Source organism: Theropithecus gelada, chromosome 7b, assembly GCF_003255815.1.
Source record: "Theropithecus gelada isolate Dixy chromosome 7b, Tgel_1.0, whole genome shotgun sequence".
Lineage (NCBI taxonomy): Eukaryota > Metazoa > Chordata > Mammalia > Primates > Cercopithecidae > Theropithecus > Theropithecus gelada.
The window spans coordinates 93,731,560-93,749,138 of NC_037675.1; the positions used below are offsets into that span (position 1 = coordinate 93,731,560).

General features: G+C 49.6%; 1 protein-coding gene across 3 annotated transcripts in view; it reads left to right on the plus strand.

Moving 5' to 3' along the window:
• Window positions 1-6,205: 6,205 nt before the first annotated feature.
• The window catches only part of SLC24A4 (solute carrier family 24 member 4), a 173,837-nt gene continuing 162,463 nt past the window's right edge, over window positions 6,206-17,579 (plus strand). For 2 of the 3 annotated variants that reach the window (XM_025392238.1, XM_025392239.1), the window contains exons 1-3: window positions 6,774-6,879; window positions 7,421-7,573; window positions 9,467-9,577. In XM_025392238.1, coding sequence (XP_025248023.1) covers window positions 7,444-7,573; window positions 9,467-9,577 — 241 coding nt within the window. In that variant the 5' untranslated portion in view covers window positions 6,774-6,879; window positions 7,421-7,443. Of the gene's footprint in view, window positions 6,254-6,773; window positions 6,880-7,420; window positions 7,574-9,466; window positions 9,578-17,579 lie in introns of those variants that run through there. The other variant, XM_025392240.1, reaches the window with a different exon arrangement.

Genomic DNA, 17,579 nt, shown 5'->3' on the forward strand with positions numbered 1-17,579 from the left:
GGCCCGAGCCATTAGCAAGAAATGAAGAAATGCAAAAGCAAGAGAGAGCATGGTCACAGAAAAACAAAAACCCAAGCTGCTCTAGCCCTTGGGCTGTGCAGTGCACTGGTCATAAAGGGAAATCTGGCTTTTGTGTAATGCCACAGCTTATACGGAGCAAGGAGAAGCCAACCCAACAGCAGAAAATTAGGAAGGGTCTGAATTGGAGGCCCCTTTTAGCCCTTGCCAAATAGCTCTTCCCATTGTCCCCTGTGGTCGTCCCAACCTGCCTTATTTCCACTGTTAGACTGGCAAGAGCTAAGTGATCAGGGGGAAGTGGGTTGGGGGTGCTCTCTGGTTTGCAGCTCGAGGTGAAGGCTTGGATCTGTGACTTATTACCTGGGAGAGCTTGGACTAGTCACTTAGTGACACTTCTACAACTCTGGTGGAGGCTGATCATTGCCCGCTTACGTCCCTTTTGGCTCCCACAGTAACAGAATTCTCACTGGGCACAGGCTGCCCAGACATTTCCCAGACTTCCTTGTTTAGGTGTGATCATGTGACTAAGTTTCTATCAATGGAATACAAGGAGAAGTGACACTGGCCACCTCTGGGTCTATGACTTGTGACATTGAGCACGCCTCCTCCATGCTCTCCTCCCCCTTCCTGTTGACTGCAGCCCAGGTGTGGTGGTGAATCAGCTTTGACCACAGGGATGACAATAATGCCCAGGGGATGGCACAGCCACAGGGTGGAAGAAACCTGGGTCCCTGAGTGATGATGAGAAGCAGAGCTTCCTTCCACACCTGGATTGCTCTATAAGGCTATTGCATACAAAAAAGAAATTGCTTTGTTCTTCAGGTCACTCCAGTGCTGGGTTTCTTTGAAAGGGTATGTTAGCCTTCTTTAACTCATATGTTCCTATAGGGTTATGGTGTGGTAAAATAGAGAACCGTAAAGAGATATACAGTTAGGTGCTCCATAAATGTCTTCTGAATGAGTGGTGAGCAAAGGGACTGGTTATTTCCATGTTTAAATTCTGAGAATCTGCTGGGCATGGTGGCTCACGCCTGTAATCCCAGCTACTGAAGAGGTGGAGGCAAGATGATCACTGAAGCCCAAGAGTTTGAGACCAACCTGAGCAAAAACAATAAAAACAGTAAATCCCAAGAATCTAAGAAGCAGCTTTACAGCATATGTAGCAGCTACATACGATGACTGCAGGGAACCCCAGGCCTTGTCTGTTTAAGCATCTTTCCCCCTTGGCTGGAAGTTCCCACCATGAGTCAGTGACCATGAGATGACCCAGGCAGGAGACAGCTGTGGTACACAGCCTTCTGTCTCTATAGGAACTAACTTATCCCACAAGCTAATCAGCTTGGCTGTCAGGGTGAGCATCTGTGGCATGGGGTAGTAGGTGGAGGGTGTTTAAAGGGCAGAAGACTGGGTTCGAATCCAGCTGTCTCTCTGACTACTCATGCAAATTGGAGCAGGTCACTTAATTGTGAAGGATCTTGGCTCCCTGAGTGTCTGTAAAATGGGGATGCTAATTCTGGCTCTGCCTTCTCCCTAGGGCTACAAGACACACTCAAGAGATCCAACAATGGTGAAAACACTGCATATGGCAGATGACAATGGGAGAAACATGACAAGTCAAGTCACATTTGCTGAGTGTGGGCTGAGTGTGATGGTCTCTTTCTTCCATGAATATTTATTGAGCACCTACTAAGTCACATCGTGAGCATGGTAGTTCCTGTCTTCACAGAGCTTACAGTCTGGTGGAAACTATATATTATACAAGGAAGTAGACAGTTGCTATACAGTATGATGAATTATTGATAGAAATGCAAGGCACCATAAATATACAGAAGAGGGCTCCTAACTCAGGCTTCAGGGCTCCTGGAATGCTTTTCAGAGGAAATGATCTCTCCTTTAAGACTGGAAACAAAGGAAGAGTTATCCAGGGTAAGGGGGCTTTGGAGGTGGGAAGCATGTTCTAGGCAAATGAGACAAGGATCACCCTTGAAGAACAAGAAAGAGCCACAAGAGGCTTAGAATAGCTGGAGCTTGGAGTTGAAGGAGGGGAATGATGACAGATTGGGCGGGAGGGGCCAAAAGGGTCTAGAGCAGGGTTTCTCCACCCCAGCTGCAGCTTGGAGAAAATACTGATGCTGAAGTCACCTCCACCTCTGGTGGTTGAGAAGCTCCCCAGGTGATTCAAATGTGTAGTCAGTGTTGGAAGTACTGCCTAGACCATGTGGGATCTTAAAAGCCAAGCGAAAGAGTTGAAAGTTTATCCAGAAAGCCTCTGACGGTTTTATGGAAAGAAGGGTTGTAATCAGATTTTTCTTCCTCCAGATGCTGGGTGAAGAAGGGAGAGACAGAAAGACTGGGGTTAGAGAAGCTGGTTAAGGAGGCTGCTGCAGTGATCCAGGTGGGAAATGGACCCAGAGCTGTCAACAGGGATGGCAAGAAGTGGACAAATCCAAGGCCTGGTTGATGATGGGCTGCGAGGAAAGATGTGGGAGACATGGGGAGACAAAGTTCATCCCCCAAACGTGCAGGCTGAAATGACCAAGAAGTTTCCAGAGGTCTGGTTGATGACGGGCTGCGAGGAAAGATGTGGGAGACATGGGGAGACAAAGTTCATCCCCCAAACGTGCAGGCTGAAATGACCAAGAAGTTTCCAGCTAGAGATACAGACTTGTGAGTCGGCAGCAGAGAGCAACAATGCACTGTCCCAGGAAGAGAGGTAAATGGTGAGAAGAAAAGAGGAACTAGAACAGAGCCCCAGAGGACCAGGGAGAGCTGTGCCCCAAACGGACCAAGAAGAGCTTGTCAAAGAAGGAAGACAAAAACCAGAATCACACATTGTCAAGAACATAAAGAATGGTGGCTAGTAAGAGTCAACATGTGTAAGAGGGTCAAATTCCGGGAGATGTACTCACAGGTCACTGGTAACCTTGGCAGCGAAGATGGGGTCAGTGCCTGGGTGGGGCTGAAGTGGTGGTAGAGCAGATACCATATAACAGGGGCAACTATTCTTTATCTATTTGTTTGCTCATTCAATAAATACTCATATATGAAGCACCTAATGGTAGGGTGCTGTGTTCAGAGCTGTGGATAGGATGGCAACTCCTGAGGCCTTCACCCACTAAAAGGAGACAGATAATCTCACCCACATCACAAAACAATGAGATAGAAATGCTAGAATGAGGCTGGGTGCAGTGACTCACGCCTGTAATCCCAGCACTTTGGGAGGCTGAGGCAGGTGGATTGCTTGAGCTCAGACGTTCGAGATCAATCTGGGCAAGATGGTGAAACCTTGTCTCTACTAAAATACAAACAATTAGCAGGCATGGTGGTGCATGCCTGTAGTCCCAGCTACTCAGGAGGGTGAGGCATGAGAATTGCTTGAGCTCGGGAGGTGGAGGTTGCAGTGAGCTGAGTGCTGAGTTCGCGCCACTGTACTCCAGCCTGGGTGACAGAGCAAGACTGTCTCCAAAAAAAAAAAAAAGGAAATGCCAGAATGGAGATGTAGTCCAGGGGCTTTAGGACATGGCGGAATCCACTCTACTAGAGAAGAGGAAGGGGCAGGCAAGGGAGGTCTTAGAAAGCAAGGAAGAGGGGCAAGGTTTGCACTGATGTGGTCGTCACCAAGGCCGCCCATTGTGGAGTTCAGATCTTAGCCTGCAGTGGAAGAATGGTACTTCCGGACCTCCTCACGGATTGGTGGGGCCATGTGACCAGCCTGGGGCCATGTGACCAGCCTGGGGCCATGAGTGGTGAGTAGAGGTGAGAGCAGTCATGTTCTGGCCAGAACATCGAACAGCACAGGAGGCGCCAGAGGTCTCTGCCTTTGGGCACTGCAAACAGCCATGTTGAGACTGTGGCTGCTTCTGGGTACCTGACTGACCCCTCCTCAAGACACACACCTCTTGGTAGACCAGAAGCCCGAGCCGGAAACGAATTACTGCTGTTTTAGTGCTGTGACTGTCATCATAGCATCCCTCAGCCCAGCGCTCCTCAAAGTGTGGCCCCTGGACCAGCAGCATCAGCTTCACTTGGGAACTTGTTAGAAATGCACATTCTCAGGCCCTACTCTGAATCTGAATTTACTGAAGCAGAAACTCTGTGGAGTTGGGGAGGCGGCGGTCCAACAACCTGAGTTTTAACAAACTCCAGGGGCTTCCGAAGCATGGTGAAGTTTGAGAACTGCTGCCTATCCGGGGCTGATGGACAGTCATTTTCAAGGCAAAGTGGAAATTAGAAGTCATGGAGAAGTCATTCTAGCAAAGAAAACTTTTTAAAATGAAGTAAGATATGAATTAAATGGTGAAGCTCATCATGTCACAGGAAAGGATTGTTAAGGAAAAATATCATGGTACTCACCTCCCCTGGGCTGAGACTTCCTAACAAAATGGCCTAAACTCTGGCCAGGTAGACAATTCCCTGCAGTGTCGTATCAGAAGACACAATTACAGAGGAGATATTCTGAATCCAAAGGCATTGAAGCCAGGACCAGGATGAACCCAGCAATGCATTTTCCATTTGTCCCATGGCCTTTGCTGATTTAGAAAATGCTCCTGAATGCTTTGAATCCAAAAGGTACAGAAAACCCAATTCTCTCTTCTGCAGAATGAGTCACTAGAGCTGGAGCTGAGGCTATTTGGTAATGGGCACTATTTAAATAAAGTGAAAAGTACAATTTCAAATGAATTGCTTTTTAAACTGTCAAATAAAAGGAATCCATTTGTGCATGAGAAATTATTCCAAGCGTTCTATTAACTGAAAGCAGGAGAAAAATGTCAAAGAAAAGAAAATGTCCTACTAAAGAGCTGACTAAATGTCTAAAGACAGACACCTAATAACTCCTTTGGCCTGTTTTGGATTCAAAAACACATATTTTCACCAGCCCTAGGTGAGCTCCACGGACAAAAGTTTTAAGAAAATATTAAATGCTAGTAACAAGATGCCATTTTGTTCATTGGCGTTGCTTTAACCAATGTGACCCTGATACTGTTTTATGGACAGGACAACAGCATATTTTCACTTTAACTTTTTCCTTTGGCTTAAATTTGATGCCAAGGGCCCTTGACTAGCTCTCTAAGTGTCATATTTAACAATGTTTTATAGTCTTCTATTTGCTACTGCTGAATGCATCCTTGTACAGTCTAGTCAATGAGAAGAAAATTCTCCAAAGGTATGAAAAGTGTCTTTTCTGTCACAGGCAGGCATGCTTGGTTGAGGTCACCAGTACAGAGAGTGAGCCTCAGTGTTAAGGCATCTCTGCAGACAAAAACAGAACCCTGGCCTTTTCCATTTCATTTCCTCTAGGGGTTTCCACTGCAATTAGTTTTGTGTTCATGCCTTCACTATCTTTGTTGGTATTGAAACAGAGCTGCTGAAGATAATCAGTGAGCCTTCTCCCTTCCTGGCCCTCTGGCATCTCTAACCTGTGTCACTATGCCAGACTAACACAAGCAAAATGATCCCTGCTTACTCAGTCCAGAGGGAACCGTGAGGGTGGTGACCGGCTACAGTCATTGGAGCAGGTTCGAAAAGGGAGCACTTCTCACACGTGAAGGTGCACACAAATTTCCAAGGGATCTTGTTAAAAATGTACATTCTGACTCAGTAGGTCTGGGGTGGAATCTTAGCCTGTGCGTCGCATAAGCTCTTAGGTAATTCTCATGCTGCTGAGGACCACACAGTAGTGTAGTGAGCTGTGAGTGAACAACGCACATTCTGCACAACAGTGACTTTTAGGACCCTCCTTAATGGGGCATTTATCTAAGGGCCTTGCTCCCTTTTGATTTAGGGTTCCTTGAAAGCAGAGACTGGGTCTCATACATTTGTTATTGTTTTGTTCTCCAGTTGGCACAGGGCCTGCACACGGTGGGTATGTATTTATTTATTTAAAAAGTTGGCCTTGTTCCAAAAAGGATTTTAACCCCTAGCGGCACTAAACAGGTGGCAATGAATTGGCCGGGAAGGAAGTCAGTCCTAGGGGTAGTCACAGATCCCCCTGGGCTGGGGTCCCCTCCACCTGCCTGCACCTGTATCACCCCTCAGTTGCTGTTCTGAAATTTTCCCTCCTGCCCCATTTTTAAAGCGGTTTACACCGGAGAGCCGACCAACAAGGAGATACAAAACCAAACCAGAAAGCCCTGGGAAACGGTAGGCTTAGGAACATCGAAAGCTCAGCTGTCGGTGGTGAGGCCCGCAGATCTCTCTGGTTTCCCTCTCTGCCCCGTCTCCAGCTTTTTTGCAGGTCGGTGTCGTGGCCTCGCAGGTCCCCAACAGTCCCGAGAGCCCTGAAGGAGCTGGTCCCAGCGGGTCCAGGTTGGGTTGGTGCAAGCCTGTGTGTTAGCTCTGCATGACCAATTAATCTTCTCCTGCATCTTCCGCCCGTGGCGGGTGGCGGGGTAGGGGAGAGGGGGTATGGCGGGGCCTCGGGTGGCCTCGGGGGTCGGGGAGCCAGGACAGGAGCGACTGCTCTGCAGAAACCCTTGTTGTAAGAGTCCCCGGCGGTGCCATAACCTGTTTCTCTCTGCAGCAGCCTCAGAGGGTAAAGGAAGGGCTCGTTGCTGCTCCATATGGGAAGGGAGAGAAAAAAGGGAGAAGGAAGGGGATTATATTGGTCAGTAGTTGGACCTCACGGTGGAAGGGAAGAGTGCACAGGGGAGTGCGCCCTACGGGAGGAGTACACGTGCTGGGAAGGGCGGGGGGTGAGAGGCGGGCGGGAGGGGAGGAGTAGGGAGGCGAGAGCAGCGGGCGGGAGGCGCCACGGCCTCGCAGACGCAGGCGCCCGCAGCTGAGAAGCCGGAGAGAAAGTTCCCGGGTAGAGCTCGCCCCTGGGAGGGCCGGCGTCGAGCCTGCTCGCCGCGAGGGTCTCAGGTCCCGCGCTTCCAGCCCGCCTTCCCGCTGCGCGCACTCGGCCGCCCGGGCCCGGCTCGCCGGGAAGCAGGGGAGCATCGCCGGCTGGCAGCCGGGGCGGCAGCCGCCAAACTTGGAGGAGGAGGATGCTGCGAGTGGGCGCGGCGGAGCGGGGCGCGGGGGCGCATTGAGTGCTCCCACGGCGCTGCTGCCAGGGCTGTGACCGGGCAAGCGGGCTGAAGCGGAGCGGGCAGGTAGCGGCTCCAGCGCCGGGACTGCGCCAGCCCTGCCAGCCCGGGCCGCCAGCGCCACCGTGCCGGCGTCGCCTCCTCACCACGGAGCCATGGTGCGCGGAGCGCGCACGCCGCGCGCGGGACTCTGAGCTCCGGCCGCGTCGCGCGTCCCCACCTTGCCAAGGGGCTCCCCCGCAGACCTCGCCCGCGGGACATGAGGCTTTGGCCGGGAGCTCCTCGCCGCTGAGCCGCGCACCTACTGCTACAGCTCCAGCGCCGATCGGCCACTGATTGCACTCCGGCCGCTGAAGCTCCCCATCCTCTCCCAGGGACGGCACCAAGGCGCTCTGGCATGGCGCTCCGCGGGACCCTCCGGCCGCTCAAAGTTCGCAGGAGGCGAGACATGCTGCCGCAGCAAGTCGGCTTCGTGTGCGCGGTGCTGGCCCTGGTGTGCTGTGCGTCCGGCCTCTTCGGCAACTTGGGTGGGTGCTGGTACGGCCCCCTCTTCCTGGGGAGTTGGGGGCTTTGGCTGGGGAGTCTCGGGGCGGCTCCGAGATGTTTCCCCCTTCTTCCTCGTCAGCTTGGTCCCAAGGGTTCATCCAGTCCCCTCCCAGCCGGGCAGGTAGAGCGCGCCCAGAAGGGCTGATGGACGCTCTGGGTGGTGGCGCCGGTTCCCCCGAGCTACGCGCGGCCCTTGGGGGCTCAGGACGCGGCTGCAGGTGTGTGTTACTAAGACGAAAGCAAGAACCGCTTCCGTCCCGGGAGTGCGCCCGGAATGGGCAGCGCAACTGCGGGGTGCGGGCAGGATTCTCTTGGTCTGGGGTGGGCGAAACTGAGTGGCTTTCCTATTCTGCAGAGCCGCAGGAACTGCCACTGCGTCTCGCCCCTGCCCTGGTTCAAAGGGGTCCCTTGGGTGCCCTGAGGTGTTCTTCCCCAACCCTAAAAGCGTTGGGGCAGTCTGCCGCGGGGGATTGCTGCCATGTATCAGCATCGCGTCTCTCAACTCCCCTTAACTCCTACGGAGGGAGAAGGCGGACGTGTGGACCCGTGCCCCCTCCTCCAAGAGGGATTTGGGAGTAGCTTAGGCTATGCAAATTTCAGGTGGAGCGGAAAGAGAGAAGGAACTAACCAAAGAAATCTGTTTAGGGGGATGTGACCCCATATGTAACCTTCAGGAGACATTCACTTCCCTAATTCAGGAGACATTCACTTCCCTAATCGGCTCATTTTGAGTTGGATGCTGTGAACCTTTTAGTTTCATTTTTTTTTTTCAAATGTGAAAAAACAAAAGAAATGCTGGTGATTTAAACACCAAGACATAGAGGTACTAAGTGGGTGGTACCTTCTTGAGCAGTTAGAAAGGCCATCAACATCCAGAGACCATTTAGAGGTGCACATGATAGGTAAAATCGAGTGGAACTTGATTAAAGTTTTCGAAATAACTGCCTTTTGAAACCTGCTTTGTGATTTGAGGATGCAGGGTTAAAAAGTGGCTCTTTCCAATGAGACCCAGGAAGGTTATTTTGAGTATCTTAGTACCTGGTGCTTTGCAATTGGGCACGTCAGTGGTTTTTTTGTTTTTTGTCCCCCCGCCCCCCCACAATTACACACCAGAAATAACAACATACCTAGAGACTCTTAGATGTCAGCATTATGGAAGAGGTATCATTACTCAGCTGAAGCAATGAGCATCAGGAGAGGTAAATGAGTACTTTGAAGGTCTTAACGTGAGGATCATTTTTATTTGCTGAATCAGGAATTACCTTTAGGAGTTTAAGTGTGTTTGGTTGTGGGCATTCACAAATTCTCTCTTGCTCAGTATGACCCCTGGACCAGCAGAATCAGCCCCACCTGGGAGCTTGTTAGTACAGAATCCCAGGTCCCACCCCAGACCTGCTGAATCAGAATCTGAATTCTAACAAGATCCCCAGGTGATCTGCATGCACATTCAAGTGTGAGAAGCACTGGGCCAGACCGCGTCAGCCATGCCCACCTGCTTGCTGACTTGCTATTCATTTGGAGTTCCTCCAGGGCAGGGGCCCTCTGAGAGTGTCTTTTACTGGAGGAACACCTAAAGGGCCACCTATCTAAACTGTTTGTTGCACCTATGAGGTGCTGAGACCACCTCAGTCTTGGCCAAGGTCAGGTCACATGCTGACCCATCTGGGACTGGAAACAGTGAGCTAGATCTGGGAAACAGACCATTGTATGTAAGCAGGTTATATTATACTTCCAGTCATCCTATCAGATCCTAAAGGTGGCTCCGAATAGGCATACAGGGCAGTTGCTGACATAGATACACAAATATAAGATCATTTTGGAAATGCAGCCATCACACTGACCTAATGGTGTCTGTGACTTATTTTCCAATCCAGGGCACAAAACAGCTTCAGCTAGCAAACGTGTCCTGCCAGACACGTGGAGAAATAGAAAGCTGATGGCCCCAGTGAATGGGACACAGACAGCCAAGAACTGCACAGATCCTGGTAAGAAATCGATTCTTCTCCACCCAGTCTACTAAGGCGTTTGGCCTGACCTGGAGATGGTGCTTATGTGGGCGGTTACAGCCAGAGCTGAGAAAGGCGGTTTGTGGACCTGAGTGGGAAAGGGTGGCCGTGAGGTGTTGAAAGGTAACATAAAGACATTCGTCAGTGGTGCTGCTAAGCAACTCAAGTGCTTTCTTTATCCAGCAACTGAAAAGGTCACATTCAAGAGTTTAAAAATGTTATTTTTTGTTCTCACAGTGTTCCTGAAGGCTAAGTATTTTCCCTGCTCTCTTGATTTTGTTTGCGGTTTGAGATGTCTTTGTTTTCTTTCCCTTTTGCTCACTGTATCCATTACTGGAGCTCTCGCAGTGGCAGATCCAGCTGCTGTGGCAGTGGTGCTTTGAGATGGCCCACCAGGGTCCGGGCATGCCTGGGCGGCCGCAGGGGCGGGACGCTCTGGGGTGCTGCAGCCGTTTCTCTCAAATGGGAGTCTGCAGGGTGTCATTCAGCCCTGGAGACTGATTCTGCTTGCCCCGTTTTGATGTTCTGCTTCAGATTTTTCTTGGCGGTCCGAGGCAGTAGAGACCCAGAGGTGACATCTTGTCTTTTCTCCTGCCACAGACAGGCTTTGCTTAAATGAGTGAAGAAAATTCTCAGGAGAAGAGAGCGTAGTGGCAGAGAGCAGAAATCACAGCCACTGCCCAGACCGCAGGCACTTCTATGCTTGAGCTCTGGCTCCAACCCTTAAGGTCTTTGTGAGGAGGATCTGGGGGGATGATACATTCACAAGCCCTTAGGGAACTGTGAGGTTTTAATATAGATGGCTTTGCCACTGAGTTGCTGGGCAGATCACATCATCTTTTTGGATCTCTGTTTTCTCACCTGTAAATGGGCAGAATAGTTACCTGTTGCAGGGTTGTTGGGAGAAACTGGGAAGGCTCTGTTTGGGACTGGGTATAAAGGGAGATGAAACTCCAGGGCAAAGTAACAGGGTTTGATGGGAGTCCCCATGTGTTTAATTGTCATACTCTGTGAGGCAAGTCTCATCCCCATTTTATAGGTCAGGAAGGATCGAGGGAGAAGGCACAAGTTGCTCAAAGTCAGAACTCATAAGTGGTAAAGCTGGTTTGAGAGCCTAGGCCTGTGTAACTAAAACCTTTGGTTGGTTCCCTGTGCTTAGGAGAGGGCGACCTTCTGTCAAAGTTTTCATACTGTTTTTTTACGCCATCAGTTTCCCTGCCCTCAGATGCCTTCTGAGAAGTCCACCGGGAGGGACGTGGTGGTGGACAAGCGCAGGCTTGCTGAGAAGTGCTGGGATTAACTTGGAACCTGGGGGATTCCTCCTATCCTGGTGACCCAGCAGGCAGGGGTGTCATCCTGTCATTCCCTCCCCCAGGGTGTCTCCTCTCATCAGCCAGGCTGGTGGACGTGTGGGCCAACTGACATATAGCAAGGGTCATTGGCTGTACACTGAAAAACATGTGTGAGGCCAAGGATGGTTAATGCTGGGGGCCGTTCCCACCCATTCCAGGGACCAGAAATGCTGGAATTGGCACCATCCGCATGGGAACCCTTTGCTACTCTGGATAAAGAATCAGGGTTGGGGGATGTTTAGGTGGTTTCGAGCTTGCTGGTGCCCTTATCGTGGGCTGGCCATGCCCCTGCCGTGACTTCTGTCGTACATAGCCTGAGTATGTTGGCTTAGACAGGGATCCCTTTCTTATCATCGAGTTCTCCTCTGCCCCACTGTGGGCTCTGTGTCTGTCTTCAGCTGTCTGATTAAAAATCATTCAATTAACATATAAAGTGTCTGTTCTATTCCACAGGAAGGCCTTACCTTGTCCCTTTTGTGGAAAGGGAAGTGGAGGGAACTTGACAATATCTTTAAAAATGGTTAATTTTTGCATTATGCTTTACGTTGACTGTTTCCAGAATACAGCCTGGCCCATAGGAAGGGCTCCACAAATATGAGTCGAATGATGGAATGAAAGTGCATTTTGATGTATCTCACATTTTAATCCTTATCACGTTTTTGCCAAGACAAGATACACGAAGCTCAGAAGTTTAGTGGCTTCCTAAGATCTCTTGGGCAGCTGGAACATACTGGGGTCACCTGGATCCAGGTGCTAGGCCTCTCCCTTGTATTGCACAGTCCCCAGCTCTCCTCTCAGGCCAGATGGGGGCTGTGGCCGGCCTTCACTCCGAGCATTTTCCTCCCTGGCCTATGAGAATCTCTGCCCCCTTTTCATTTCACAAGTCTGTGTAGCAAGCACCTGCTGGTGTGTGTCCAGCTCTATTTTGGACATGTAGTGGGGAGTATAAGATGCAAGCCCCTGTCATTGAGTTGCTTATACTAGAGTAGAGAGGGCAAGATCTCAACACAGGGAAAGCTGGGTGACATTGACGGACTCCAGAGGCTTCCCAGTGAGCAGCCCTGCAGGAGGCACTGCAGGTGCACAGAGGAGGATGAGCTTGTCCAGTGTCCTTCTGTGTAGCCTGGGGGACTAGACGAGGCAGGGATATTTAGAGTTGCCATGACAGAACTGGGTTTAGCAGAAATAGAAATTTAGTGGCTCAGTAACTGGCAGTGTGAAAACAAAGATTACGAGGTGTCAATTGCTGTTTCTCCATCTCTGGGCTCACTTATCATCTAGCATGGGAAGGCGGTTACCACTGGCCCAACCTTTTGTTCTCCCAGACTCAAATATGCTGAGGCTGAGCAGCTTCTGCAGAAGCCAGAAAGTTCTGTTGGGTTGAGTTGGGCCGCATGACCACCCTTGCAGATTGATCTGGCCAAGGGAGTGCTGGGCCCAGGACTGGCTTAGACCTCGGTCATAGGCTCCATGCCCACGACCAGAACTCCACCTGCGAGTCGGTGAGGTTGGGCACCTGGAGAGCAAACACTCAATTCTTACACCTCTTCACCCTGGCCTCCCATCCTGGGGCTTGCTGTGATGAGGAAGGCTGAATTAGAGCTTCAAACAAGAGTTTCAGGCATGTGACAGATGCTGCCGTCTGATGGCTGCCTCCCTTCTACACAGTTGGTGGGGTTTCCTCATAAAGAATTGCAGGGCATCTTGCCTCCTCTTCAGGCTTCTGCTTTAAGCTTGCCTCCATGATTTGGAGGGCACCTTGTCCAGCTCTGCTGGGTGAGGCCTTTCAGGGATGTCAGAAGATGGAGCTTTAAGAGCTCTCTCCTGTGCTAAGGCACCACTTGGAGTGGGTGTCCCACAAACAGGAGCCCACGTCTCCGTAAGAACCTCCAGTGTGTGTCTTTATGGCCTGTGCCTTCTCATGCTCGTCTTTACCTGTGAGAGGAAGAACTTTGTTTTCCAAAAACATGAATGGGACCCTGCTCTAGTCTTTCCTGAAGACTACATGGAAAATAGACTCTGCCCGGGGTTGTATCCCCAGATCTTGGTGTTAGCATTTTGATCTCATTATCTGTGTTTCAGCATAAGTACCAGCCACCACCCTTCCCTTCCCTTCCACCTTTATCATCCTGTGTTTTTTGTTTGTTTGTTTTGTTTAATTTTGTCACTCTGTCACCCAGGCTGGAATGCAGTGGTGTGATCATGTCTCATGGCAGCCTTTACCACCCTGGCTCAAGTGATCCTCCTGTCTCAGCCTCCCGAATAGCTGGGACCACAGGCTATGTTTTTCTATTTGTTTTGTAGAGGCAGGGTTTTGCCATGTGGCCCAGGGTGGTCTCAAACTCCTAGGCTCAAGCAATCCTTCTGCCCCGGCCTCCCAAAGTGCCAGGATTACAGGCGTGAGCCTCCGTGCCCTGCTCCCTGTGTAGTTTTTATGTTTTTGTGACATGTGTCACTCACATAACTCACTTCATTGCTGGGTGTCTACCCTGGAGGGCTACCTCTTTTGTGGCCAGAAGAGCTGTTTTTAATCCTGGCTGCATATTTAGATCACCTCAAGAGCTTTATGGGAATATTTTGAAATGTCCAGGTCCCACTCCCAGAGTGTCTGCTTTCATTGGTTCGGGGTAGGGCCCAGGAGTCGTTACTTTTTAAGAGCTCCCAGGCAATTTCAGGATGAAGTCAGAAGTGGTGCTCGCTGGCCTGGAGACCTAGTGCTCAGCGTGGGAGCATCGCCTGGGAGCATATCAGGAACGCAGAGTCTCAGGCCCCCCGAATCAGAATTGGCATCCTGAAGAGATGCCCAGGTGGCTCTCTGGGCTAGAGCACTGCTGGACACTTGGCACCGGGCTAGAGCACTGCTGGACACTTGGTAGGTGTTCAATAAATATTTGAATTTCAAACAAAAACAATTCAAACAAAGATTTGAATGTTAACACTTATGTAATGGAGCCATTTTCCTAAAAACCATTTTTTTTTTTAATGTAGGAAAGATTTTTAAAAATCTGCTTTATTTTTCTCAATGATATCTGTGGAAAATTTATAATTAATTTTTCCCTAGAGATCTGAAGGCAAAACATGGGCCTCTAGGCCTTAGATGTTTATTTTCATGGCCTGTGCAGAACAAGCACTGAAAAAGGGAAGTAGGTCTCTCCATGCCACATGTGTGATGTAGGAATGAGTGGCAGTGACTCTGAGTCCCTAGAGGACTATCTTAGCTCAGGCTGCTTTAGCAAAATATCAGACAGGATAGCTCAAACAACAGACATTTCTTTCTCATGGTTGTGGAGGCTGGCAAATCCAAGGTCAAGGTGACTGGTGAGGGCTCTCTACTTGGCTTGCAGATGGACACCTTCGTGTGCTCAGAGTGGCAGAGAGAGACAGCACACACTCTCTCTTTCTTCTCTTATAAGGGTGCGCATCCCATCATAGGGGCCATACCCTCATGAACTCGTCTAACCCTAATTACCTCCCAAAAGCCCTACCTCCAAATACCATCATATTGTGAGTTCAGGCTTCAAACTGTGAATTTGCGGGGGACTCAAACATTTGGTCTATATAAGGAACCAATGAGTTTCCACACATCTGGAGTATTTGAAGACAGCTGAGAATGGAACCTCGTGCTTCTCAACCTTGGCCTGTAAATGAAAGACACCAGGGGGACTTGAAAAACACAAATGGCTGGGCCCAGTCCCAACCTGTGAAACCAGAAGCAGTGACAGTTGCATTCTGTGACTGACTTTTGGAGTGTCTGGGAACCATACTGTTTCTGTCCAGATCCTCCAGGATGGGCTCCTACTTGCCATTGGCACCTTCACAGGCTTTCCCTGGTCACCCAGTCCAAAGTAGCCCTCTGAGTCCCTGGCTGTCATGGCATCTTGTTTGAGCTCCTTGCAGGTGTGAATTCTTAATTTTATTTATTTACTTTTTAAAAAATGAGACAGATTCTCACTGTGTCATCCAGGCTGGAGTGCAGTGGTACGGTCTCTGCTTACTGCAGCCTTGACCTCCCAGGCTCAAGCCATCTACCCACCTCAGCCTCCTGAATAACTGGTACTATAGGCACATGCCACCATGCCTGGCTAAGTTTTGTATTTTTAGTACAGACGAGGTTTTGCCATGTTACACATGCTGGTTTCAAACTCCTGAGCTCCAGCAATCTGTCTGCCTTGGCCTCCCAAAGTGCTAGTATTACAGGTGTGAGCCACCACAACTGGCCTGCAGGCACTAAGTCTATCCATTATTGTATTATCTGCCACCCCTAACTAGACTATAAAGGGTGAAAGCCTTGTTTGCATTTTAAAACCATAGTATGTGCCTCACTTTTTCCATCTGTAAAATGAGGGTGATAATTACAGTTGATTCTTGAACAAACCTGCATAGGTCACTTACATGTGGATTTTTTTCTGCCTCTGCCGCTTCTGGGACAGAAAGACCAACCCCTCCTCTTTCTCCTCTCGACGTGAAGATCATGAGGATGAAGACCATTAGATAATTTGCTTCCACTTACTGAATATATTTTCTCTTCCTTATATTTTCTTAATAAAATTTTTCCTCTAGCTTACTCTATGTAAGAATACAGTGATACAGTGTGTAATACATGTGACATATATAATATGTGTTAAACAGGCTGGGTGTGGTGGCTCACGCCTGTAATCCTAGGACTTTGAGAGGCCGAGGCAGGCAGATCACTTGAGGTCAGGAGTTTGAGAACAGCCTGGCCAATATGCTGAAACCCCCTCTCTACTGAAAATACAAAAAAACTAGCCAGGCATCGTGGTGCACACCTGCAATCCCAGATACTCAGGAGGCTGAGGCAGGTGAATCACTTGAACCCGGGAAGTGGAGGTTGCAGTGAGCCGAGATCGCACCACTACACTCCAGCCTGAGTGACAGAGTGAGACTCCATCTCAAAAAAACAAAAAACCAATATGTGTTAATCGACAGTTTATGTTATCTGTAAGGCTTCCGGTCAACAGTAGGCTATTGGTAGTGAAGCTATTGGGGAGTCAAAAGTTATATGCAGGCCAGACACAGGGACTCATGCCTGTGATCCCAGCACTTTGGGAGGCTAAGGCAGGAGGATTGCTTCAGTCCAGAACAACAGAGGGAGACCCTGTCTCTCAAATAATTAAAAAATTAGCTGGGCATTGTGGGCAGCACTTGAGATCCTGAGCAACAGACTGAGATCCCGTCTAAAAAATGTTATACGTATTAATAGACTTTCAACTGAGAGGGGGTGGCACCACTAATGCCTGATTTATTCAGGGGTCAAATGTACCTCCACCTCAGAGGATTGTTGGAATGAAATGAATCTAAATACCCATCAGCACTTAAAACACTATTTGGCCCAGAATACATGCTCAGACACTAGCTTCTCTCTGTTGCCACTCTTTAATCTGCTCACCCCGAAGATGATGTAATGCCTGTGTGTGTTAAGTACTGAAAATGATTCGTCAGTTGAATTTTCTGAGGGCAAGTTAACAAGCAAACATCTTGCAACACATTTATTCTTTTCTCTTCTGGAAACAAATTTGTTTGTTTGTTTTTTATCTTTGAAGGATTTAGGATGCTGGAGGATGGCCTACCTTGTAGAACGTGCTTCTAAATAGAAGAATTTTCTTGTGTCTTGACAGGCGTTATTTTATATTTGCCTGTGTAACTGGGATGGGCATGATTTCCCCTCTCTAACACTGCCTTCATCCCCAACTTCTGGGTTTTTTAAAAACTTTTTTTGGACAGAGTCTCACCCCCTCACCCAGGCTAGAGTGCTCTGGTGCGATCTTGGCTCACTGCAACATTTGCCTCCCAGGTTCAAGTGATTTTCCTGCCTCAGCCTCCTGAGTCGCTGGGATTACAGGCGCCCAACCACCACACGTGGCTAATTTTTGTATTTTTAGTAGAGATGGGAGTTTTGCCATTTTGGCCAGACTAATCTCGAACTCCTGGCCTCAAGCGATCTGCCTGTCTCGGCTTCCCAAAGTGCTGGGATTACAGGCGTGAGCCACTGCACCCTGCCCCACTTCTGATATTGAATGTTTTTTTCATTCTCCACTATGTGACCCCTATTGTTTTGGGTTTCCAATGTCCTATGCCCCATGTTGGGGCTTGATTTCCGCTTGTTGTGGGAGGGATTTAAATCCTCCTTTAGAATTTGCTTTATTGTGTGTGGTTTTCCTTCTTCCAAATACATCTTCTGAGATGCCTGAGCTATATGTCCACAGAAGAAAGGTTGGGAGAAGCGGGCTGATGCAGGGTGCTAAGGAGGGTCTGAAGAGAAAGGTGCTTTGTAGCATTTCGGGGGAGCAGAGGATGCAGGCACTAGATGGAGAATCTTTGGTCATCAGCTTGCTTCTGCTCCACCCTTACTTTTTATTCTGTACCATGCCAGTGTAAGGGCGGTTGTGGGAGGGGAGAGGGTGGTAGAGTCTGGTGGGGGTGGGACCCTGAGCACAGGAGCTGGCACTGTGGCTGGGCTAGGAGGAGGTGAGATCATCAAGCAGGTACCCTTAGGGGTAGGCCTCTGTAGACTCCCCTGTGTGGGGAGCAGAGTTGGAGAAAGCACAAGAAATCAAGAGAAGGACGAGGGGCCTAGAGCTGCGAAAAGGACATCAGGACAAGTGGGTGGG